Consider the following 24,751-nt stretch of genomic DNA (forward strand, 5'->3'; position numbering starts at 1 on the left):
CATTTTCTCCTGCTAATTACAATGTTCCCTCTTTACTAGGCTGTCAGACCCTGCTCTCCCCCAGCTCCTCTGAGCCAGACACTAGTCTATCCCGAGCCAGTTCCAAAGGAGCTCTGAAATCTGAGGATGTAGGGGAGGAGGGAGAGGCTGTTGACGGCAAACTGTCAATCTTTATCCACAAGAGAGAGGACCAGTCTTCTCATGAGGTTCTACAACCACTTCTCAGGTATGTCCTCCCCTAAAGTAGAGCTCCTTTTCCACTGGTCAAAAAATCCACTAAGACCCGCTAACATCTGGCTTTTGTCGGCAATGGAAAAGGGAACAAATTGCATTCACACCTAGGTCAAATGATTGTGAATGAACACGCTTATTTTCACCTCTTTTCCTCCTGTAACGTCTTTCAAAGCACAGACACTGTAGGCCTGTCACGGAGCAGTGGAGCTTAAAAATACGTTTTCACACAAATAAGTCTCACACGGAGGCTTCAACACTTTTACAGGAGCACCAACCCGGAGATGAGACCTGACAGATCCATTTTACCAGTTAACACGGCAGCTAGCAGCTCCCTCTCCCCCCCTGTGTGTTTGCTCTGCTCCTCGCAGTTGTGCGTGTCCTTAGTACAAACTGAAAGGCAAACTTGACAGGCAGTGGAAAGGGGCTCAATCTGGTTTTATTACAGGGTTTAGCCGTGTTTAAAAAAACCTGCGTATACCTGCTAAATTTGGTGGAAAAAGGCTGCTTGTGTTTTCATATTAGTGAACTCAGTCTAGGCTTCCCTGACATGAGCATTCTACCAATCCCTTCTAAATACAGCAGCTCAGAGGGACGTCCCTTTCGGCTTGGCACAGGAGCAAACATGGAAAAGGTGGTAAAGATGGACAGAGACATGACTAAGGTAAAAGTTTTGATATGAGTAAGAAAAAGTTTAATTCAACAGCATATGTTCACCAAATGAATAGTAGTTTTACTGTAGCCTTTTCTCACCTCCATCCTATTTGAATCCCTCCCTAGAGTGGAAGCTGTGAGGTGATCACAGAGGAGGCATCTGCTGCCCTGAGGAAAGCCAACAAGTGGGCCCAGTCTGGTCTGATAGTGAGTGTTGGTCCACCTGTGGAGACTCTGGCCCAGGAGACTGCTGGAGGCATCACCACTGGCGACAAGAAGAAAACTGCTCAGACTGCTGTTTGTAGGGACAGGAATGCTGAGCTGGCCAGGTACTGTTTGATTTAGCGATCAGATATACAAGTTAAAGTTTCAGTATTCCAAGTAGTCCACACTCCCTTGGCAATCAAAAATGCTACAGAGAGAGTATGGCATATATTGGTCAACACGCGTATGTGACCGACATCAATCTTGATTGTGGTTGTGACGTCTCTTCTCAAAACCTGCCTTGAATAGGTCGGACCCTGTCAGGCCGTTCATCAGTGGCCATGTCGCCAACAGTATGGCTGCTGAGGTTATTGCTCTGCTGCATAGTCTGCTCACTGCTCCCGAGTCCAACACTGCTCAGATCTGGACCAGCACTGCTGAAAAGGTAAATGATTATCACGTTTCTACCTTCTTAGCTTTCATTATACTTGGTGCTGGTAACTGATACTGTAACTGTGAATAGTCACTACAGGGTCATTGATCATTTAAAATCACTGAAAATAATTTCTATTTAGCATGACATCTATTTGATCCTTTATGATACCGTATGTCATAAACCTAATGCTTTTTCCTTTGGGTTTTGTGGTAGGTGCTCTCCCGGGCGCTAATGTTTATTCCTCAGCTGGGGAAGTATGCTGAGAGTATTCTGGAAAATGGCAGCAGCAGTGGCAGGAAACTGGCTAAGCTGCAGGCCATTGGCAGACAGGCTGTTGCTGCACTCTGCGCCCTTGGAGGCTTCAAAGAAACTATTAAGATCGGCTCTGAGGTCCAGGTTAGTTAAAGGAGATTACATTGTGAAAATGCTATGCTTAACATACTAACGTGTGCGCTGTAATTTGCATCAATAAAAACACATCAACATGGCGCCATTATTTTCATTGGAAGCAATGAAATGTTAACTGCTGTCATATCCTGTGATTCCAGGTGGTAGGTAAAGGAGTGCTGGGCAGTGTGGGCATAGTTATGTCCATAAATGAGCAGGAGGGCATCGCTACAGTCAAGTTTCCTTCTTGTGAGTATAGGAAAGCTTGCAAAGCCTCAGACATCCTGACTGTACCTATATCACGCCTCTGCACTCCCAGATCTGAGGTAAGAATTCCAGCATGAACACACAAGCGAGTCCTTACTTTACTGGAAAATAGCTGTCTGAATCTCAGTGTGTCTCTTTCAATTCTAACCCACCTCCAACAGGCTCTCCCTCTGTACAAGCTGTCAATCACAGAAAAGGTGGTACAAGCAGTGCAGTCCATGCTTTTGCCACAGGAGGGCAGTCTCTCCATTCACACCTCTCTACCAGCTACAGGAGATGGCTCCAGCCCAGTAATGGCTGCAGTGCGCTTGTTGGCTGAAATCAGAACCAGGTTAGTAAATGCTCATGTAAGTAAACTTGTCTGTGAATTATCTGTGCATCTTGTCAAAGTGGTGGATACTGATGGCCCCACGTTAAATCTGTTTTGTTTTCTGAGGAGTACTATGTTGCCATTTTGAGAATCCGCTTCTAAACCTCACTAGTTCCAAGTTTACTGATGGTTAACGGCTGAACAATGTTGTTTTTCATCTGCTGTATTTAAAATGTGAGTACTTGAAACCCTTTGAAACTTTAACTCTGCTAATGTGATCTAATAATGTTGAAAAAAATACTACGAAACACAGCAAAACCATAGCCTGGACACATATTACAATGTTCTTACTGGTGTTTTTTGTTTTTTTTTCCAGGGCATGCCTGGTGATGGCACAGCTCCTTGAAGATAGCTCCTTCTGTGAAGAGTTCATTCAGCAGTGTCCTGCCGCTGTAGAGGTTCTCAACCTGGTTGCCCAGGAATGCAGCCCCGGTGAGCATGTATCTACACAAATAATTTGAGCACCCAAAAACATCTCAAATACAGTGTAATGCGTTTGGTCTGCAACACCATGCACAGTTGGCAGCTGTGTGCGTGACACATTTCTTTCATCGTGCAGGAGAGCGTCTTGGCATGGTGGAGGCTCAATGTGAAAGGGTGAGAATGCTGTACCGGGACTGTGCTCGGCCACCACCTCCACCTCTGCAGACAGACAGGCGCCAGGTGGGAGTCACCCAAGTTTATAGAATAGTTCTTGTTTTGATTACGTTATTTTTTGCAGTAAGGAACAACTAACACAAGAGAAACCCCCTCATGGAACATACATCTGCATGTTGCAGAAAATACATATTTATCCTGGAAGAAGGTGGAAAAACAATCGTTTGTTTGCATAAGCAGAAAAAGCAATAACTGAATGTTTCCCTTATTTAAGAGAGTTTAATTTTAGTTTTAAAAAAAGTGCTGATGGAAAACCACAAAAGTCTCTTGAACATGTATTAATTAACTGACAGCTGAAGCCAAGATAATTATGGTATGAAATTCTTATATTGCTGCAAGCGTCAGCTCATAATGGGCTCAAAAACCCTCAAAGACATTTTGATGTACTACAGTCTGATTTGTTTCCAATGATCTCCCTTTGATGTGCTTGCTGCACCAGCCCAAGGAAATTACTTGGTGTCCATCCAGAGTGTTCCCTCCAGTCCGTGCCTGCATGTTCTCATCCCGTCTGACCTCTGTCACCTTCTTGGCTGATCCAAGTGCTGGAGGAGGTCTGCCTCGAGGCACATTCATCTACGCCACCTCTCCTGTACCAATTCAGGTGCACAGATCACAGTGGAATGCACTCCTGCATTAATATTTGCCAACTTTGTTTGAAAGTCTATTAAAGAAGTAAAATAATAAAATCATACCCTTAGTCTTCTATTTACTTCTCTTTGTCCCTGCAGGCACCTTCTTTCTACTGGGAGATAGAAATCGTCTCCTATGGAGACTCTGAGGAGGACAGTGGCCCAATTGTGTCCTTTGGTTTTGCCACTGAGGCAGAGAAGAGAGACGGAGCGTGGACCAACCCAGTCGGCACATGTCTGTTTCATAAGTATGTTCAACTGCATATTCAATCTGAGAGACTCCATCTTTTTCCTCACTGCTCTGTTTCTGACTTGAGTGCTGACTGCTATCTTTCTCTTTTGTGTCATTCCGTCTCTGTACGTCTGTCTCCTATCTGTCTGTGTGTCAGTAATGGTAGGGCAGTACATTACAATGGCTCCAGTCTGCTGCAGTGGAAAAGTGTCAGGCTGGATGTGGCTCTACTTCCTGGTGAGACAGGAGTACAAAAACTTTTTGTTCATCTCTTGTTTGATGTAGAAATCCATACAGTGATGTGTGTTATGGATTTGAACTAAACTCCTTAAAACCATTGTATCTTAACTGGCTGCTTTTTCAACAAAAACCCTTTTTGTAAACATATCTTGCTTCCTTAACTCAAGCTGTATCCAGTGTTTGCATGCTTTAAAATATGTCATTACCTGTTAACATCATTGTTGAGATGTGATCTTACATTTGCATAAACACAGGTGATGTGGCTGGAATAGGCTGGGAGCGCTCTGAGGGTACTCCTCCACCCCCTGGTCAGGCCCCTAAAGGCAGGGTCTACTTTACCTACTGTGGCCAGCGGCTCAGCCCCATTCTTGAGGATGTGGCAGGTGGAATGTGGCCCCTGGTACACATTCAAAAGAAGGTGGGTTTCTGTAGCTAAAATGACCTTGAAAGCCTTATATTTGAACAGTTGTTGAGCTCTTGTAAAAGTTGGTTCATCACATATATGGAATATGTATTTTATGTTCTCCCTCAAGATTAACTCTGTTTTTTTGCTGTTTCCTTTTTGTAGAACTCAAAGATCCGTGCCAACTTTGGAAGCCGGCCTTTTGCATACGCAGAGGGCCAAGCACACAGAAATGCGGCTGACTTATGTGTGGACCTTGCAGAGGAAATAAGCGCAAATTTTGAAGCACTGCCCTTTGCTATGGCTTCAGACAGTGATAATGATGCAGGTGCAAGCGTTACATCAGACACTGGCTCCCATGGACCCCCTTGCCGAATCGCAGCTGTTGCCGTTGCCCAGCAACGTATGTCTATGACCTTCATCTCAGTTTTAACTAAAAATGTGCATGCTTTTATTTTAGATTTCTTTTGTTTATCATTTTTTATGAGTTGGTAGTATGTGTGAAATATACATCTTGTGTTTGTCTTTTCCTCTTGGTACAGAGTACAACAGTGACCTGTCGTGCCATTACAAGGTGGAGCTGAGCTACGAGAACCTAGTCACCTCTGGGCCTGACTCACATCCTCCGCCTATTGCAGATGATGAAAGTGATGACGAGGATGATGACGATGTTCCGAGGGTGAGTAAGGACTCCACTTATTCACACTGTATCGAGAAAACGTTGGTGTGCTTGTATATTTGATTTGATATGATTTATGTTGATTTGGGTTTGACATTAGGAGGACCATTATGCCCTGCTGGTCAAGGCCTGGGAGACCAAAGTGTTTCCGACCATTCGTAGGCGGTTCCGTAATGAAGCTGAAAGGAAATCTGGCCTGGATCAAATCAAAGGAGCTCTGCAGCTGGGTAAAGAATGAAAGCATATCATTAAAACATAGAACAAAAATATTGTATAACGCAGCAAATTACCATAACATAAAACATTTATATTGCCAACATCATTTGATTAAGACAAGGAATAAACAGGTCAGCAGATCCACAAACTTCAAGGTTTTGTAAACAGGTGACGGCATGTCTGTGTCTGAATCTAATCATGAATATATCACAAACAGAATGAATGAAAGTGGATTGCTGGCACCTCTAAAAGCTGTCAGAAACTCTGAGTCAGAACATTGCTTTGGAGGAAAAAATGGAACAGAAAAGAAATGGAAAATATATTCTGTAGCAAGATGAATGCCTCTAATAATGAAGGTGCAATACACAACATACAAACAGGTGCTGTCGTAATATAATAGAAAAATGAATGATCCTTTAATATATGAAAACAAGGTAGGAAAATCATAGTGCTACTGTGACATGAAATTAAGTGACAAAAGTTATTGCCTCCTTTATTAAATGAATGGCTGACTAAACAATACCCATTCTGAGCCTATGCATATTTTATACTAATGTTCAGTCTGAAAATTCTGCACAATTCTGGTTAATATAGGTTAATATATACATATATATATATACGTACATATAATATATTTAATATAGGTTAAGCTTTAACAGTGTTTATCTCTGTGGTGTATTTGAATGGGAACAGGTATGGTGGACATTGCAAGACAGACAGTGGAGTTCCTTTATGAAGAGAATGGTGGCATCCCCCGTGACCTCTACCTCCCTACCATTGAGGATATCAAGGATGAGGCCAACAAGTTCACCATTGACAAAGTTCGCAAAGGTACCACCCACCTACATCACTATACAAGTTGAAATGATCTAACCTAAGGGAACATAAAGCACTGCATTAAAACTGTTCTGCATTTTCATTGACCTTGATGATAATCTGCTTTTTCAACACAGGCTTGACGGTGGTCATCCGCTGTCCTGACAGCAACAATACCAACAGCACTACGGGGGGAACAGCACTGCCCAAGTTTGCTATCCGGGGCATGTTGAAGACCTTTGGTTTGCATGGGGTGGTGCTCGATGTGGACTCTGTAAGTATAATACTTGTAAGTACAGTACTTCAGTAGCTTAACAGTGACTTTATCAGTAAACTAACTTGTTTTGTGTATGTGTGTTTGTTCAGGTGAATGAACTTGTACAGGTGGAGACCTACCTGCGCAGTGAGGGGGTGCTGGTGAGGTACTGGTACCCCATTGAGATGCTGGAGCGCCCACCTGCTGGATCTCGACGCACTGCGGCCAATGGCTTGGTCTCACTAGACAGTAGCAACATTCAGATTCATAGGTAACATATGAACTAAATGAGGATGATCATCATTTCATTTATAGGCATCCTGCTCTTGTGCTCAAAATCACGTCTATTTTCCTGCTTTGCCTCAGGGAACTGCTTCGCTGTGAGAGTGCGCTGGCTCGGTTATACTGCCGTATGGCCTTGCTCAACATCTTTGCCCCCAAGAATCCCCACACCTTCACTCGTCTCTTCCACATACCTGCTATCCGTGACATCACCTTGGAACACCTGCAGCTTCTGTCCAATCAGCTGCTGGCTCCACCCCTCCCTGGTGAGTTTAAATTATGAGTAACTTGATTTCTCAAGTATGTGATGTAAATGCTCTGTTGTGTTTCTGTACTGAATGCTCTGATGTTGTTCTTCCTGCAGATGGCACTATCAGTTCAAGTTCTATCCTGCTGGCCCAGTCTGTGCTTCATAACCTCCAGGGTCAAAGCTGCTCTCCGACAGACCTGTTCTATCAGGGCAATGCTCAGCCCATCCGGGAGTGGTTGACAGTGGCCATCACCCGTGCCTTGCATCAAGGAGAGGAAAGCTTATTGGAGCTCACAAAACAGATCTGCTGCTTTCTACAGGTCAGCTCTGCCACTCAGTGCTATATTTAATGAACTCTCTGGATACTACTTTGTAAAGCAGCTAAATGTCTCTGTTCATTTTGACAGAACGCACCAGAGCAGTTCACATCTGAGGAGTTTCCTGTAACGGAGTCAAAGGTTAGCATGGATGTCAGCTTTCCAGGTGCTGCATTTGTGATCGTATCCTGCAAGGAGAGCCAGCTAGGTTGCCGCAAAGAGTGAGTTACTTTGCTCTATTACGCTTAAGCAATTAACGATGAATTTGGATTTCTTACCATCCTTTTCCTTGTTACATTTCTCTCCCACCTTTTCCACCCCATTAGCTCAAGCCTGTACAAGGCTCCCTGGGCCCGAGTCATGGTGTATGGTCTGGGTCACAAAGTGCGTAGAAATGGCCAACTAAATCTGATGGAGGCTGTGTGCTATCCTCTGGATGCTTCACCTACCAACACAGGCCTTACTCCCCCTCCCACCACCAACCAATACCCCTCTGTTATCATACCCACTGATAAAGTACACATCAAACTGGGTGAGTATCTAACTCTAAAGCTGCTTCAAGTTTTCATCAAAAATAATCTGTTACAGGATGAAAAAAAAAAAATTAAATATGTAATTTTCTTGTTTACAGGAGTGTCGCCCCCTCCTGGTGCTGTACTGGTGCTGCACTCCTTGCCACTGGAGTTTCCTCTGGCCATGGCGTTTGCTGAACAGCTGTTGACGTGGAAGCTGGGAGAGGGCAGTGAACGGTCAGAGGATGAGCTGGACACGGTTCCCTCGTCTGTGCTGCTGCAGGTGGTAGAACTACTAGGTAGGTTGAACACCCATTTTTGACTACATTCAGCAAGTCTAATTTATTAACCTGTTAGTACGGTTGTGTACACCTTAGGATAAATGTAACCGGAGTACAATTTTGCTGACCCAAATTATTTGTTTGCAATTTTATAACTCTATTTTACATTTTGTTCTTGATTTTGTTTTTTTGGCCTTTGGGTATTATGTAAAGCTAAGATGGTGAAATTCTTTGTAAACCCCTTTTGAGTTGAATGTTAAAAAAAACATGCCAGTAAAAACAAAGCGATACATTACCGCTTTAGACGTGGGAAGATTTTTCACAACATCACTCCCCTAAGAAAAGAACCTCATACTTAAGAGGTCAAAAATGGCAATCTTAAATCATAAAATGTTCAGTTTGTGAGCTGCTTGAACCCAAATATTCATTATTCTTCACTGAATAGCTCCATGAGTCATAGAAGTACTTTGAAAGCTTGTGAGATAAATCATGCCAAACATGAATTAAGATTTCCCAGAATCCCATTTTTCCTATTGTTTTAGGTGGTTTGCTTTGGACCACTGATCTGGCTCCTTCCATCAAGGAACTCATCTTTCACTTGTTAGCTGAAGTCTTGCGGAAGATTCACCACTTGGAACAGCGCAAGAGCCCAGCTGGCCTTTCCAGCTCCATTGCTCTGCTGCTTAACCCCTGCCTCGCAGTGCTCATGGCCCTGCAGACTGAACTCCGAAAGCTCTACGACCGGGAGACTCAGGGGTGGACTGCTGCAGGTGCTGGTGCAGGCGGGTCTTCGTCTGGAGGCATTTCATTGGCTCTGGGGGCAGAGCAGAGCCGGTTCTCCACCTACTTCCACGCTCTGATGGAGGTGTGTCTGGCTGTCGCTGAGGTGACACTCCCCCTGAATGTTGGTGGTTCTTCAGTGGGAGCCCTGTCTTCCACCAGCGCCCCCAACCTCAGTGACTCCTCGTCATCGTCCTCATCATCCCCAGGTCAAACACCACAGAGCCCCAGTCTGCTCTCCAAACGTAAGAAGGTGAAGATGAAGCGTGAGAGAGCAGCGGCTGCAGTGGCAGCAGCAGTCTCTGGGAAACGGGGAAGTGGAGGTGCACGGTTGTCAGAGAGTGACAGTGCCCTGCTGAACATGGCGGGCAGTAAACCTGAGGACATGCTGTGGTTCCACCGCTGCCTCACTCTCCTGATGATCCTACGACATCTTGCCAATAAGGACCCGCAGGGTTTAAGTGTGACCAGTGATGCAGTGACAGATGCCTGCCAGGCCCTGGTGGGGCCTACTGCCCACAGTCGCCTGCTGGTGCTCTCAGGTATCCCCACGCACCTGGAGGAGGTGGTGGTTCGAAATGCCATCCGCAGAGCCTGCAACGCACACGGAGGCCTCTTCAAAGATGAAGTCTTCATCCCTCTGCAGGAAGAGGACCCCAAGAAGCCCAAAGCTGGAGCCGGGGTTTCCAGCCCTCAGGATGGCAAAGCAGGCCCTGAACCTGAGCGCCCTTTCCCTAACAACGGAGGTCCCGAGAGTCCTGACAGCTCCAGCAGCGTGACTCCAGCTTTGAGTGTGAGCGCTTCAGCTTCTACCAGCCAGACCTCCATCTGTAGCTCCTCTCAGGGAGTCTCCCGCACTGCCAGTGAACTTTCTGTCGATCAGGAGCTGTCAGCTGTTCAACCTCTCACGCCTGCTGCTGCAGGTTCAGCTGTTACATACCCACAACAGGGCCCCCAGGACCCCCAGACTGTTTCTAGTCAGGAGAGTCTAGATACCTCCCTGTGTAGTACAGGAAGCCTGGGGAGTCTCGGCAGCTTGGGGGAGCCTCTCGACAGTGCAGATACACCGTCGGTGTCGGATGGGGGCTCCGTGCACACAGTCACCTCACTGGAGAGCAATGCAGTCATGGCTAGGCCCATCAAGGGCTATGCTGTCATTGAGGTGGGTTAATTAAGAGCACATTAATAGAATTAAGCGGTTTGATTTTGTTTTGTTCTGAGGAAATACACTTATCTTTGTTTTTTTGATTATAGGTTCGTTCTCGGGCCAAAGTGGAAAAAATCCGTGCCAGTCTTTTCAACAGCAGCGACCTGATTGGTTTGTCCAGTCTGGAAGGTGAAGAGGAGCTAATGGAATTGACCAATGAGGAGATCCTCACAGCCTCCAGTGTTAACCAAAGCCTGTTTGACACACAGGGAAGCTCCGCCCTTGAAGACTACTTCCTGGACAAATCAGTCAGAGGTTGGTGTTTGATTAGATATTTTCTGCTTTTGCACAGTGACAGTTCTGACAGAATACAATCTTAAATCTTATCTCCATGTTTTAAGGTGACAAGCTTGTGCCTGGAGCACGAGATGTCCTCACAGATATTTTTAAGAGCTGTGTGCACTCGGAGCAGATGCTCAGCCTCACACCGGCCAAGCCGGTTAAAGTGTCTGACATTTACCTCAGCAAAGAGCAGATCAACTCTCAGACGCCTGGCAACCTTCTGCATACTTTCTTCACGAATGTTCGTCCTCCCAAGAAAGTACTTGAAGACCAACTTACTCAGGTACTACTGCGATGTACAGTAGTGGGGGAGTTGTTTCAACTAACAGAAACACATTAACACTTTATACTATATGTACATTCAGTTGTGTCACAATGATTTGTTTTTTATTCAGATTCTAAGAAAGTATGGTACTCCCAAGCCCAATAAGAACAAGTACAGTAAGGCAGGAAAAGAGCAACATCAAGGGAAGGTTGTGAGCACCAAGAGGCCCATCACCAAACCTCCCACCAAGGAAAAGTCTGTGCTCAACAGTGTCAGGTTAGTCATTTCCCACAGAACACTTTGAAACACAAGCACAAGTTTAGGTACATTTACACTTGGACGCAATAATGAAATTGAACTTTTGTGGTTTCTTGCCTGTGCCAGGACTGCGCTGAGTGAGAAGAAGACAGTTCTGAAGCCAAAGTCTCCTGAGAAATCCAGACCTGATGAGAAAGATGTGGAAAAGTCTCCTGCTAAAAAAAATGAAGGTTTGTAGTAGTCACACTTTGACTACACACAAGTTCAAGACAGCAGGCTTAACATAGTGTTTGCAAAATGTTCCTAGCAAAAGTTAAATCAATTAAATTTTTGCTTGAGAACTTGCTTAAGCTCTACTCCCCTCCCCTTGCTTAAATTAGGATTTAATATTGAGACAATTAGTCAGTGTACTGATGCGTCCACTGACAGAAAAGTGAGGATTTTCTGCTTTTGTTTCTGCTTTGTTTTATATAATTGGAAGTTAAATGCATCTTGGTATGTTTTTACTGTTGGCCAGGTAAAATTAGCGATATTTGAATTATGACTAAGATAAGATAAGGCACTACTGTGATGCTTTACTATCCCACTAGAATAAACCTGAGTCTTAAAGTTATATATTTTTTTGGGGGGGCTTTTTGTGCCTTTAATGGACAGGACAGTAGAGAGACAGGAAATGGTGAGGCAGAGAGAGGGGGAATGACACGCAGCAAAGGGCCGCCCGATGCGAGAGTCGAACCGGGGCCAGCTGCAGCGAGGACTGTAGCCTCTACATATGGGCGCCTGCTTAACCCACTGCACCACACGACGCCCCATAATCCTGAGTCTTGAGTTTTTTAAACCCAGACCTGTGAGCTGCTTCACATACCACTTTGTTTTCTTTAGTCCCAGAGGAGAAGTACTTGACACTGGAAGGCTTCCATAAATTTGCTGTTGACCGTGCCAAGCAGGACATCCGCAGCGTCTGGAGGGCAATTTTGGCTTGTGGTTATGACCTCCACTTTGAAAGGTGAGAACAGGAGAGTCAGACTCCAATAACCAGCACTCGGACTGCTGTAGCTCAAATTCTGCCACATTTATACACTAGCTGTTGTGACAAAATGTGTCTCCTTTAAAGCTTTATCAAATTAAGTTTTGTAGTGATCTGATATTTGATTTATCAGACTTAATCATAAAGTAAGCGAATGCAGTTGTTTAAAATTGTATATATTGCTCATGTTTTTACCCAAGTCCTCTTTTAACAACCATTATATAACCTGCATCACAGCATTCCTGTAATTGTCTCCTGTAATATGTTGCATAGTGTCCTATAGTGTGGATGGAAGCTGTATATAAGACACTCTGTTTACCTTTTTAACAAACTAGAGGATATAAATATATGGGTAAGAGTGACACCTCTGTATTTAACAGCAGCTGCCCTCTTTTCTAGGTGCACCTGTATAGACACTCGTCACGCCCAGAAGGCCTGTAGGAAGTGGAGCTTGGAAATGGATGTGGCATTGGTCCAGTACATCAACAGGCTGTGCCGTCACCTGGCTATTACACCAGCCAGACTACACCCCCATGAAGTCTACCTGGACACCAGTGATACCGCTGATCCCCGTGTGGCTAGCCTGCTCAGTAAGAAACCTGCCCGCGCAGTAAAGCATGACTGTACGCTCACTCACAAGAGATTCAAGTCAACAAAGCCTCTTTTAATGACTTATTCTTGTGAATCCATCGTACATATTTTCATCTGTAATGTAATGTGCACAGTTCACACTCGCTCTGTTGTTGTCAGCTACAAATTACGTTTTGTGTGTTTTCAGATGTGCCTGTGGAGAGTCTGCGTTTGCGCTTCGCTCTGCTGCAGTCCCTCAACAACACCCTGGAGAGTTTCTTTCTGCCGCTGGTGGAGCTAAGACAGACGCATACCTATCAGAACAGCATTGCAGCACTGTTATGTGAGGCCAAAGGTGAGTAGGATCTCAGCACAGATCTAGAAGGTTAATGGGACAAAGTCAACTATGTGGGCCATGTTTTTGAGGTGTGACCGTATCAGTGTATTGACCAATTTAGGAAACTCACTCTGTTAAAATTTAAATATCTGAAGTGGACTAAAAACAATGTGAATCTGATCAGATCTAATCTTTGTCACCCTTACCACTTCTTCTGTCCTCATTTGTTACAGGTCTAATCTTCTATGACACGAAGGTCACAGTAATGAACAGAGTACTGAACGCCACAGTACAGCGAACAGCTGACCACGCTGCTCCAGAGATTACACTGGATCCTCTCGAGATTGTGGGAGGTAGGCATTCCTTTCACTTGTTCACGTTTTTTTTTTTTTTTTTTTTTTTTGTTTTTTTTTCCAATTTCATATCACTTGTACTGGTTCGTTGCAAACATTCTGTCTGATTCTCTGGCCTGTTTCCGTCCTTCAGGTGAGATCAGATCTTCAGAGAACACGTATTTCTGCCAGGCAGCACGCCAGCTATCCTGCGTGCCGTCGTCCCAACTTTGTGTGAAACTGGCTAGTGGAGGGGACCCGACCTATGCCTTTAACATCCGCTTCACTGGAGAAGAAGTTCATGGCACAAGTTAGAATTTCTCCTTCACATCCTTTTCCGTACTTCCTTACAGTCCTTTACTTGTCAAAATGTTTGCTTTTTTTCAAACCTAACTGTAGCTGTGACGGATCTGTCTCTCCAGGTGGCTCCTTTAGACACTTCCTATGGCAGGTGTGTAAGGAGTTACAGAGTTCTGCTCTGTCGCTGCTGCTCCCCTGCCCCAGTGCTGCAGCCAACCGGAACAAGGTAACGTCTTTCAGTATCTGACATGTTTTCAGTTTGTCCTGTTTTTGACTCTTTTGTTCTTTAAAACAAGACATACACCTGTAGTAATGATTGGCCTGATGCTGCCTGAAATCTCAATGTTTCCTCACAATTTTGAAACTTTACTATGAAATGTTCTGAGTTTGAGTGAGTTGAGTACAATCACAAAACTACAGATTATACTGTTAATATCAGAATCCTAAGAATACAGCCTTCCTAAGAATATTATCTGGCATAACAAAGTTAATCACAGGGGTTGTAGTGTGAATTATAGTTATTTTTTGCTCTCCTCAGGGGAAGTACATCCTGACACCATGCCCTATAAGCTACGCAGAGGAACAGTTGTTGCACTTCTTTGGTCAACTTCTGGGCATAGCCATCCGCGCAGACGTGCCGCTTCCTCTGGACCTGCTAGGCTCCTTTTGGAAGGGTCTGGTGGCCGAGTCTCTTGACCTGGAGCAGGACCTGCAGGAGGCTGACGTGCTCACCTACAACTACGTCAAAAAGTTTGAAAACGTAAGCGACAGCACCGTGTCAGCAACTTGCTTGTTGATGTTAGGCTGCTTTCCCTGCTGAAGCCATGCTACAATAACATCTTCATTTGACACTGCAGGTAAGTGATGAGACAGAGCTGGAGGCCCTGTGTGCGGAGATCTCCTCCCAGCACCATTCAGGAGAAAGCCCGGACTCCCCCAGCCGGCCCTGCTGCACCTTTACCTACATCACTATGACTGGTGAGGAGGTGGAGCTTTGTCAGGGAGGCCGCAACCTCACCGTCAGGTACAGGAAACCTACTCATGTTTTTCTTGACTGCAGATGTCTTCAAATAATTTGATGCAGCAAAACTGTATCTATCTACCCAGCACATTGGTCTGTTCTCATTCTGGATGTATTGTATTGCTTCTTTATGTTAAGCTGGGAGAATAAGGATGTGTATGCGCGGGCGGTGCGGAGCCTTCGTCTCAGGGAGCTGCAGAATGTGGAGTGTATGACAGCAGTGCGTGCTGGGCTGGGCTCCATCATTCCCCTGCAGCTGCTCACCATGCTCAGCCCCATGGAGATGGAGCTGCGCACCTGCGGCTTGCCTTACATCAACCTGGAGTTCCTCAAGGTAAAGATTACATTTGTGTGAAATCTGAATTAGAGAGCTTTGTTATAAAGGGCTTTAACCTTAGTCAGTCGGTTAGACTTGTTCATTTCAGTACTATAAGATAATTTTCTTTTTTACAGGTTAGTATTATTAAAATCTGATTTCAGTGCACCCTACTCTCTCCCTCTGTAGGCTCACACCATGTATCAGGTGGGTCTGATGGAGACAGACCAGCACATCGAGTTCTTCTGGACCGCCCTGGAGATGTTCACTCAGGAGGAGCTCTGCAAGTTCATCAAATTTGCCTGCAACCAGGAGCGCATCCCATTCACCTGCCCCTGCAAGGATGGGGGGCCCGACACTGCCCACGTTCCCCCCTACCCAATGAAGATCGCCCCTCCTGATGGAGCTGCAGGTAACGGCTTACGAGGTTCCAACAGCGCTGTGATTGGACACAAGGGCTGCTATCTCTGTGTGATGTTCTTCTTAGTGCTGTTGGTGCAGAAACTACTGATAGTGATTATCAAAGCAGCTCATGTTGTCTTGCAACCTTAGGCAGACTTTGAACATGTTGTTTGTCATGTTTTTGTAAATTAGTAGGTGTGTATCACGGAGATATACTCAGCAGTTCCATGTAGAAAGACACACTGTTAATTCTGATACCGTATGATATCCTCACATTCGCAGAGGTGGGACCTATCTGAGTTACTATTTCAAGTCACAGGCTAAATCTGTCTACTAGGGTTTACTACAGATAAGATAGCTTAACACTCTTACTCACTTTTATCAGTAGACGAGCTTATTATCACTTGCTACACGGCCTTCTGGCCACATTCTGCAGAACCATGAAAAACTCCAGTGGTAAACCTGCATTACAAGACTCATTATGGAAGAGCAGCACTCAGTGATTTTGTTGTAACACACCTTCCTGTTTTTCTGCTCTCCAGGTCAGCCAGACTCGCGCTACATTCGCGTGGAGACCTGTATGTTCATGGTGAAACTGCCCCAGTACACCTCTTTGGATGTGATGCTGGAGAAACTGCGATACGCCATCCACTACCGCGAGGATCCTCTCAGCGGCTAAGAAGACTTGACAACCCAACGTTCCCAAGCATATATACCTGCCCCCCACCCCCCACCCACCCACTCTTACTTTTGACCCCTTCCTCCCTTCACCCCCACACTCCCGGACCCTCCTCTAAAACAGACCTTTATGCTCTGCTGCTCCAAAAAAAACCCACAAATTTAATTCAACCTTTTTTTTAGGTGGCTATTAATGTTTTGCATGTTAATCCCTGCTTCTTCTTTTTTTTTTTAAATTGCAGTTTACATAAATACTACATCTCATGATTATGTTTGATGCATATTTTTTGAGGAATTCAGGGAAGATAATCTGAATTAACATTGACACAGATAACAAGTGTCTGTTATGGATGCACTGAATTTGAGGATGGCATTGAGGTGAAGCAACTGTGACACCGTTCTTTTGTTTTCCGTTCACCTTTTCCCTTCCCCTAACTTTAACCGAAGGTTCAACAAGGTTCAGTCAAGTTCTGTGAATTTAGCAACTTAACACGATGACTTCATATCAGCACTTTACAGTCGCAAGTTCAATTCATGATCGCTGAACTCTCAAGTGTGGTCTCAGCTAAACTAGCTCCTCTCTGAGTTGTTTCTGTAAAGGCAACAAACAAACTGTTATTCTCCTGTTGCTTAACCTAGCTGCCTCCCTCTGTCCCCCCGTCTGTGGGGGTGATGTTCTGAAACATGCCTTTGCTGTACAGTAGGACCCTCTCTCTAGAGGGCGATGCTGGTTGGTGCGTGATAAGAAAAACCCAAATGATTTTCACAGAATTATCTGACGTTTGAGATGGAGGTACTACTACTACCAAAAAAAAAAAGGAAATGTGTGATGCTGCCTATTTTTTGGCCATGACAGCTATGAGCAGGCAGAAGATGTGAACAAGTGCTGTACAGGATATTATGTAGTTTACTGCCTGTTTAAAAAAAAAAAAATAAAAAAAAATATGAACTGCTAATGGACAAACTAACTTATGCCTATATAAACTGAATACATTTTATTCAAGTCTCTGAAGAGAGGGTATTTAAGTCATGTAAAAAAAAGTCATATTAATCTATTTGTTTATGAAATTGCTCTTTGATTTTTCGATATCCAAGTAGCTGTGGACGCATGGTAGGTCAGGTAGACTGGACGATAAGAGAGGCCTGCTGGTTCTGATAAACTTACACTTCAGGTTTGTGAAACCAGTGTCGCTTTGTGAAAATGGGAAGGAGACGATGTTCTCACGAGCTGCTCTCCCACGTTGTTTGTGTGCTACTGCTACTGAATGTGCAACAAATCCCACCCCCCCTTTGTTCCCCAACATACACAATCTACACACATACACCGGGGAAGGGGGGGTGGATTATCTTGAGTTCTGCCTTTTCATAGTTTTCTTTAATGAAAGATGAACAGGATTCTGCTGTTTTTTTAATTTTACCCATAACCAAATGTTTAGCTTTGTAAAAATTAAATAGAAAAAAAAATGTAAATAGACTGAAGTTATGTTTGATGGCAGTTTTTATTAATTGCTAATTCACTTCACCTTATAATTTCTGTTTTTTGTTTGCACTACTCTTCCAAGAAAAGATTCTAAAATGAGCAAACTAGGTGATGTCTGTTGGATATCCAGTTTGTTGTGTTGTTATTTTTTATGAATTTTGGAAATACCAGTAATCTTATCACCTTTGTCTTGTACTCAGATGGAATCAATTTCTTCTACTCATGGTGAAACATGTTTTCTTGTGTGAGTAAAATCGCCATTTTACTTGGATAGAACTGAAAAACAACAGAATTGATATTTGACGCATATTGGGTTGTTGAATTGCTTGCGAGTTTTGGTTTTGGTTCAGTTCTTTTGAAGGGTGATATACCGCTGCTAACAGGGACGCTCTCTCTTCTACTTCCTCCTCTGGCGGGGGAGTAGATAAGGTTAGAAAAAGGACATATCCATACAAAGAGGTGTTGCGATAAAATGTGTGCTGTACATTTACTTGATATTTATTACAATTATTTATGGTTGCATTAACTTAACTTTTACTGTCTTACCTCTGCACATCAGAAACTTAACATATCTAAAATGGATTATACAGATGTAAAGAATCAGATGGCATTTGAGATTTCTGTGTCACAATAAAGAAATGTCTTCATGTACAAACACTGTTTGACTGTCCCGCTTTATGTATTTCACATATTGCTCAGATAAACATTCAGAGTGGTTGGGAAAACATGTCTCATAAACTGATGTTTTCTACTCCAAAATCCACCCCAAAATGGGCCATTTGACATTTGACATGAGCGGGCGGACTTGCCTGCTACATGTCCACACAGACAATGAATGTTTATCATGACGAATGATGCCTGTGAAGCATGTTTTGTCTCTTTTAGGACACGCTCTTTATGTAAGGCCCCACAACCAACTCTGGTTACATCACCACTGGCTGTAAACCAGACACCTTTTCAAAGCAGCAAGTGCTGGGCCAGGCCAGTTCTAGCTGGATCTCTAGTCACTGCTCACTGAGTCACACTATCCCTTCAGCTCCATTATGTGCTATATTCAAAGGGAACTATGTACAGCTGTAGGAGTAGTGTTTAAAACAGACTGTATATAAATAGGTTTAAACAGTTTTGTCAGCAGAAATTTGATGTATTTGATATTTCTGTGTTACACTGCAAACTCAGTTTATATGAGTTATGTATTGTGTGTATGGCTCCCCCAGCTGAACTATACTGTGGAGCACCAGTGGTGTGTCACTCAGAAAAGTGTGGCTCGTGTACAGTGGTTGAATTTTCTCAGAAAATTATTTAGTAGTAATAAAAACATCAGTCTAACACCTCATATTTTATTTGAAGTCAGATTTCTCATTTGTAATACCAAGTCTACGACACTAGCCAGGAGGAATCCTAGGAATGTCTCCAGCATGTTGACTAGTCGGTTTCCAAAGAACCAGTCATCTGTCCCTCACATACAGCTGCCCCCCCCCCCCCCCCTTTTTTTTTTTTTCTGACATAAGGACCCTCCACCCCTAAGTCTGTGACCACCAGACCAATGTGCAGCTTGGAAAAGTGCCACATCCCTAATGATCCAGCCAATTGAGCGCTCCAGACATTGCAGTGTGTTCAAAAGGCATGTATACGTCTGCTGTGGTCATGCGACATGCGACTGACCCAACAGCTTCTTTAGCAACCCGAAGGTCTTAAAGTCAGTGAGGCCACTCGAACTGGCTGGAATACAGAGCTGTGTAACGTAATCCTCACTCTAGAAGTAGTGCAAGACATGGACACATGCTCTCTGTGTTGACTGAATTCACTTACTGCTGTATGAAAAATTAGAAGCCAAATTCAAAACTTTATGATTTATTCATTCATAGTCAGTCAAAGGATCACAGCTGCTCAGGGATGTAATTGTGAGTGCATCGTGCCTGCCAAAGCACGCCCCTAAGGTGTGAGGAACTTGAACAAATTGTTGTACAATGAATAATTTAATGGTATGGAAGAGATTGTTATTAAGATGGAGCTCAAATAATAACTTCACATATGCACTGTTTAAACATCCCTTTATCAGAAGTGATACCAAAGGGCTTTACATAGCAAGTGCAATACGTATATATATGGCATGTAGACATACAGAATGCACATTTTATATACTGAAGTACTTTGGATTTTCTTTGGATGTGTGTTTTCAAGGCTGCAATTTATTAACATTTCTAAAATCGGTTTGGAGAGTGGTCGACCTTGATGTGTCTGGTTATTAAAGACAGAGTATAAAGATATACTGTATACTGTAAATATCATTGTGGCCGATTTATCACTTACAATAGGAGGCAAACATGAGCCAGAAGTCCATTCATGATATTCTGTATGATACTTCATGCTGTGAAGAAGTGGTTCGATCTGTAATTTTACATACCATCTGCAGCCAGGAATGACAAAGGAAAATTATTCTTCAGGCAGAATATTCAGAAATATAATTTATTAATTTTTTAAATACATCTCAAAAGTACAAAAGCGGAGGAAAATTTTACAAAGCAAGCATGCTAAATACAAATGTGAATGCAACCTAAATGTGTCAGTCTATAGAGGTCTCTCTAGTCACAAACTACCTCTACCAGAGCAGTGTCACAACTACAACATTTTTAAAAGATAAAAAAAAAAAAAAATCCCTCCAGCTGCTCGCACTCACATTTGTCAGTCTCAGGAGATTTTCACGGTCTGGAATGATTTAGTCAGTGGAGCACATCGACAATGGGATTAAGGATTGAGACCAACTGATGGAGGAATAGAAGAAAGGTCAGAAAGACCACAGGTAGTCGGCCAAGCTAGATAATACCCAGCTGTTTTTTCAGCCTCCACAATTGCCCCATGCTGATGTTGTTGCCTCCGCACACCACAATGACCACAGGGCCAAGGTGCTGAGCCAGCTTGCCCTCATCCTGCAACCTTTTGATAATACCACTGTACACAGCTGCCAGGGCGGCACCACAGGCAGGCTCCACCAGGACCTTCTCGTCATCTGCAGAGAGAGAAGATACCAGAGGAGATCAGTCTCACGGCTGATTTTTGTCATTTTAGATCTAGTGCACATCTGTCTGGGTGTTGGTCGTACTCACCTACAAAGTGTTCGACAGCTTTTACAGCCTCCTGGTCTGTGATTACCTCTGAGAAAACTGTGTGCTCCTGCACCAGTTTCATTGTCTGTGCAGAGACCCGTGTCAGGCCCAGTGTGGTCGCAACACTGGGGAGCAAAACAAAAAGGTCAGTTTTCACCTCAAGAAGAGGTAATGTAGAGACAAACGCCAGACCAGACAGTGTCATTATTTGGATGTAATAGCATTAATGATTAGGTCATACACAATACCTGGTAATTGCAGGTAAAGTGACCAGCTGTCCAGCCTTCATGGCTGCATTGAGGCTATGTGCTCCCATGGTTTCCATGGCTACAATAGGTACGTCAGCCCAGTCAGCACGACGCAGTCCCTCCACCACTCCGTTCAGTAGGCCTCCACCTCCCACCGACAGCACTATGGCTCCTGGCTTCTCCCTCAGGTCTTGCTCCAGCTCCTTCACCAGAGATGTATGGCCTTCCCTGCACACACAAACACAACACAGCCCTGTCAGTCTCCTGGAAAGGTATTCTTTTTTTTTTTTATTTATTAATTTATTAATTCTTAAATGTAGACAGTCTATGCATGCTGCAGCTTCATTTTTCTTTCTCCTTCAAGGCAGCACTTCTTTCTGCAATGCAAGTGCGTCATAAAATGTTGATCTTATCTTACTGTAAGTAGCCCGCGATGTCAGGGATTTATGGATGTGTTTAACTATTTGACTGTGACGTCTAATGTGTAAATGAATTATCTGGCAACCTCTCAAAGTTAAGTCTGTGATAAGATACAGTGTATCTGACATAACACCTCATCCAACCCCTTCAACTGTTCTATACGTGAGTACGAATGACAGAATGTGATATGACAGGTGTCACTATCAGTCGTTTGTGCTTTGTAAAACAATTTAATTTCCTTTAGTGTAGAGAAGAAACTGTCTTATCACTGCCTCCCCCTCTATTTCCTGATGACAGAGAGATTACTATGGGAGGATTTGTTCAGAGAGCACATAGTGATGCTGACACAGTCCCTGAGGGACAGACACTCAGAGACTGTCTTACCAGATGAGGGGGTCATCAAACGGAGAGATGAATATCCACCCAGGGTTATTTGCCACAAGCTGTTGTCCATATTCAATGCTTTCATTTAGAGCCTGACAAAGACAAGGCACACATTTGTTCAATGTGAAGAATTAACATTATTCTAAGAGCATATAAAAATAAGAAAATAATAATATGTGCAAAATGTAACCAGAATCCACAATTTTTTTTAATTTAAAAAGTGATATGATTGATGTGAAGAATGAACTAACCTTTCCATGGATGACCACAGTGGCACCCTCGTCCCTCAGCCTCTCCACTGTGGGATTTGGTGTGACACTTGGAACTACTATGGTAGCAGGTACCCCGAGCTGGCGGGCAGAATAAGCTGCTGCCATACCAGCATTTCCTCCTGTTGGGACCAAAAGTTTCAAAGATTACACACTCAAACAGGGCCAGAGATAATTATCAAATAGATTTTTTTTTGTATTTTTCCTTTTTTTCTTTGGTGCTCACCTGAACAGCAGACAAACCGCTCACATCCTCGCTCTGCCCACTATATGAAAAAAACAAAACAAAAGAGACTTTACAGTCAAAAATCACAGCGACCCAGTGTTCAGATTAGAGATGACACACTTAAACTGGTCCATACTGGCTCCTCTGGATCTATGCCAATCACCCCAGCCTCAACTTCATCAACACAAACCTCCTACAAAACAGAGGAGAAGAAAATGACTCACAGTTTTGCAGAGGTGGCCGATGCCCCTGATCTTAAAGGATCCTGTGGGCTGAGATGAATCCAGCTTGAGGTAAACAGAGGTCCCAGCCACTTTGGTCAAGGCAAGGCTCTGCCTCACAGGTGTGGCCACATGAAGAGGTTGCTGGGTCTTCATCTCACTGTGAAAAAGACAAGCAATAGAAAAGTGCCAAATAATTCAAAACATTGAGCTGATAAAAGAAACATTTGCAAATGTCATTTTTCAAAAACAAAAAGTAAACATAGGTGATTCATTTTCATGTTTGTAGGTAGGTAGGTAGGTTTCTTTATTTGTGCCCATAGGTCAAAAGTAAAAGAGTCAAGTTGTTTCAACTTACCAGACTTAGGTGGAAGAAAATAAGGATCAGGAAAATAAACTGTGCAGTAAATAATGATCCCAAATGTCCTTATTTCTTCTTCTTCTTGTCCCCTTGCAACTTAAGTGCATATATACCTGCTTATGTTGTGGGCTTGGCAAAGGAGGCCCACTTGCTGACCAATCAGCGTTAGGCATTCTGCCACCAGACCCTCCCAGTTGTCGTAAGGATGAGACGTGCAGAAGATGAATGAAAGTCCGCCCGCTGAATTTCACTTCATTCTTTCAAACAACAATCAATTTTCTAGGATGTGTCACGGTCTGATGTAAGCTGGGATGTTCGTACAGTCTGCACTGGTATGACTGGCAGGACTGTGCAGTCATTGAGAGGAAAAACAAGATGTGTTTGCACCTCTCACTGTCATGATTAAGACATCATATTTTAATCAGTATTCTTTGATAGAAAGCGTGTAAAAATGTGTTTTCCCTAAAGCTCATTACATAATTTGACCCTCTTCTCGTCTCCTCTGAGACCACCCATGACATTTTTTACACGATGTGCTTTGCATGTTCTCTCCCCTCTAAAGGAATTGCACACACTGCTGGCATTACCAAAAGAGTCACTACTATTTTGGCCCCGATCTTCAGCTACCAAAAGCGGCCTCCGTGAGCAGCCTCCGTGTGGACGGTTCAAACCTGAACGATCCGGTGTTTCCCGAGAGTGTGACTTGCTGTCCCTGCATAAGTGGAAGAAAGTGCTTTAAAATCGCTGTCTGTCAGGTTGTAAATATCCATATAACAAGTGTAAATAAAGTGGGTTTAAATATGTTGATTTGCACATGCTAGTAAAATTATTTAATGACAATACTCTTGTATTTTTTATTGCATTTATTTAAAATTGTGTCCTTAGATTATTAGTTTGATGGTGTTCTACTTTGTGATAGAGAACCATGCCAGCCCTCTGACCAATGATATAACCTGGCCCGCTGCACGACAAGAGCCTGGGGTGAGATGACCGAGGCTCAGTTCCAGCACCTGCTTATATGCTCAGGGTCGCCTCAGAAAGATCATGCGACGTTATTCTTCCTCATGGGCCTATTATTGCCACAGTTAGGACAGTAACACGCTACCAAACAATAGTACAACATTTGACGAAGCCCTTCACATAACTTCAGTGGATCACCACAGTGGAGCAAGATCGACACAAACGAATAAGTAAATACATTTTAATATTAGATAGTTGATCACCATAATTTTATATTTGTGGTGGCCAAAGTCAGCTGATGATGTTATTGAAAATATTACATTTTAACTATATTATAGTTAATAGCCAATTTATCAGCTAATTAATTATTAAAAAATAATAATTAATTAATTAATTAAGGTCTCTGAAATTTTATCACATCACATTCACTTTAGAATCTTTTTTTTTTCTTTTCACCTTGCTACTTAATTTTTTGTAGGCAATGCTGGCAGGTAAAGTAACTGTAACTATTTAATTTCATAACAATTTGAAAATGTCCAATTCTGTCCATTATAAATTCTAAATTTGTATTGCACAGAATTAGCAGCTAATGTTACTTTCACTTAATATTAAAGTTCCTCTCCAAACATGTTTTAAACTAAGTAAAAATACTTTGTTTTGTTCAACATGATTTTCTCAAATAAAAAGTGAGTAAAAAATCCAAAACTGTTAGCACACTTACGCTTACTTTCTCATTGAAAAATCTGTATCAGGTCTTGTGCCCCGGCCACCCTCGCTTCTCGCTTTCTGGTGACAGGTGAAATATAAATGCTATCAGTGTAATTAGCGTAGGAGACAGGAGAGACTCAGCCACATGTTTGAGACTCAGTCAGACCAGACTCAGGACTTTTTGAGGAGTTTGCTGTGCATCAAAATCGGCGACTAGAAGACGTATCCGGACGGTAACGTAGTTAATTGGTTATGTTGTTTGTTAGCTTGTAA

The 24,751-nt window shown here is 43.4% G+C and overlaps 2 protein-coding genes across 3 annotated transcripts in view; one reads left to right on the forward strand and one right to left on the reverse strand.

The window, feature by feature from the left end:
- Positions 1-18,229, forward strand: part of LOC130169425 (probable E3 ubiquitin-protein ligase HECTD4) — a 37,443-nt gene extending 19,214 nt beyond the window's left edge. The window contains exons 37-76 of the mRNA XM_056376161.1: positions 40-226; positions 814-895; positions 1,012-1,214; positions 1,399-1,534; positions 1,739-1,921; positions 2,074-2,238; positions 2,341-2,510; positions 2,866-2,981; positions 3,109-3,212; positions 3,646-3,807; positions 3,935-4,083; positions 4,225-4,304; positions 4,562-4,725; positions 4,876-5,113; positions 5,253-5,389; positions 5,490-5,616; positions 6,299-6,436; positions 6,559-6,695; positions 6,788-6,948; positions 7,044-7,225; positions 7,324-7,529; positions 7,617-7,747; positions 7,853-8,058; positions 8,158-8,337; positions 8,862-10,261; positions 10,354-10,561; positions 10,648-10,871; positions 10,984-11,129; positions 11,238-11,341; positions 11,994-12,117; positions 12,538-12,728; positions 12,917-13,063; positions 13,279-13,398; positions 13,532-13,687; positions 13,800-13,903; positions 14,216-14,437; positions 14,535-14,701; positions 14,837-15,032; positions 15,204-15,426; positions 15,959-18,229. Coding sequence (XP_056232136.1) covers positions 40-226; positions 814-895; positions 1,012-1,214; positions 1,399-1,534; positions 1,739-1,921; positions 2,074-2,238; positions 2,341-2,510; positions 2,866-2,981; positions 3,109-3,212; positions 3,646-3,807; positions 3,935-4,083; positions 4,225-4,304; positions 4,562-4,725; positions 4,876-5,113; positions 5,253-5,389; positions 5,490-5,616; positions 6,299-6,436; positions 6,559-6,695; positions 6,788-6,948; positions 7,044-7,225; positions 7,324-7,529; positions 7,617-7,747; positions 7,853-8,058; positions 8,158-8,337; positions 8,862-10,261; positions 10,354-10,561; positions 10,648-10,871; positions 10,984-11,129; positions 11,238-11,341; positions 11,994-12,117; positions 12,538-12,728; positions 12,917-13,063; positions 13,279-13,398; positions 13,532-13,687; positions 13,800-13,903; positions 14,216-14,437; positions 14,535-14,701; positions 14,837-15,032; positions 15,204-15,426; positions 15,959-16,095 — 7,613 coding nt within the window. The 3' untranslated portion in view covers positions 16,096-18,229. The remainder of the gene's footprint in view (positions 1-39; positions 227-813; positions 896-1,011; positions 1,215-1,398; positions 1,535-1,738; positions 1,922-2,073; positions 2,239-2,340; positions 2,511-2,865; positions 2,982-3,108; positions 3,213-3,645; positions 3,808-3,934; positions 4,084-4,224; positions 4,305-4,561; positions 4,726-4,875; positions 5,114-5,252; positions 5,390-5,489; positions 5,617-6,298; positions 6,437-6,558; positions 6,696-6,787; positions 6,949-7,043; positions 7,226-7,323; positions 7,530-7,616; positions 7,748-7,852; positions 8,059-8,157; positions 8,338-8,861; positions 10,262-10,353; positions 10,562-10,647; positions 10,872-10,983; positions 11,130-11,237; positions 11,342-11,993; positions 12,118-12,537; positions 12,729-12,916; positions 13,064-13,278; positions 13,399-13,531; positions 13,688-13,799; positions 13,904-14,215; positions 14,438-14,534; positions 14,702-14,836; positions 15,033-15,203; positions 15,427-15,958) is intronic.
- Positions 18,230-19,488: 1,259 nt separating this feature from the next.
- LOC130169736 (L-serine dehydratase/L-threonine deaminase-like) lies at positions 19,489-23,487 on the reverse strand. 2 transcript variants are annotated; one of them, XM_056376686.1, is made up of 8 exons: positions 23,398-23,487; positions 22,453-22,609; positions 22,229-22,268; positions 21,985-22,124; positions 21,734-21,825; positions 20,930-21,157; positions 20,682-20,806; positions 19,489-20,584 (listed from the first exon to the last, which is right to left on the reverse strand). In XM_056376686.1, exons 2-8 carry the CDS (start codon positions 22,603-22,605, stop codon positions 20,391-20,393), a joined length of 972 nt encoding a protein of 323 aa, XP_056232661.1. In that variant the 5' UTR covers positions 22,606-22,609; positions 23,398-23,487; the 3' UTR covers positions 19,489-20,390. The 2 variants fall into 2 exon arrangements, with proteins under 2 accessions (XP_056232661.1, XP_056232660.1); XM_056376685.1 differs by lacking the exon at positions 23,398-23,487 and adding an exon at positions 22,808-23,378 and having other exon boundaries at positions 19,490-20,584.
- Positions 23,488-24,751: the final 1,264 nt, after the last annotated feature.

This window comes from Seriola aureovittata, chromosome 5 (genome assembly GCF_021018895.1).
Source record: "Seriola aureovittata isolate HTS-2021-v1 ecotype China chromosome 5, ASM2101889v1, whole genome shotgun sequence".
Classification (NCBI taxonomy): Eukaryota; Metazoa; Chordata; class Actinopteri; order Carangiformes; family Carangidae; genus Seriola; species Seriola aureovittata.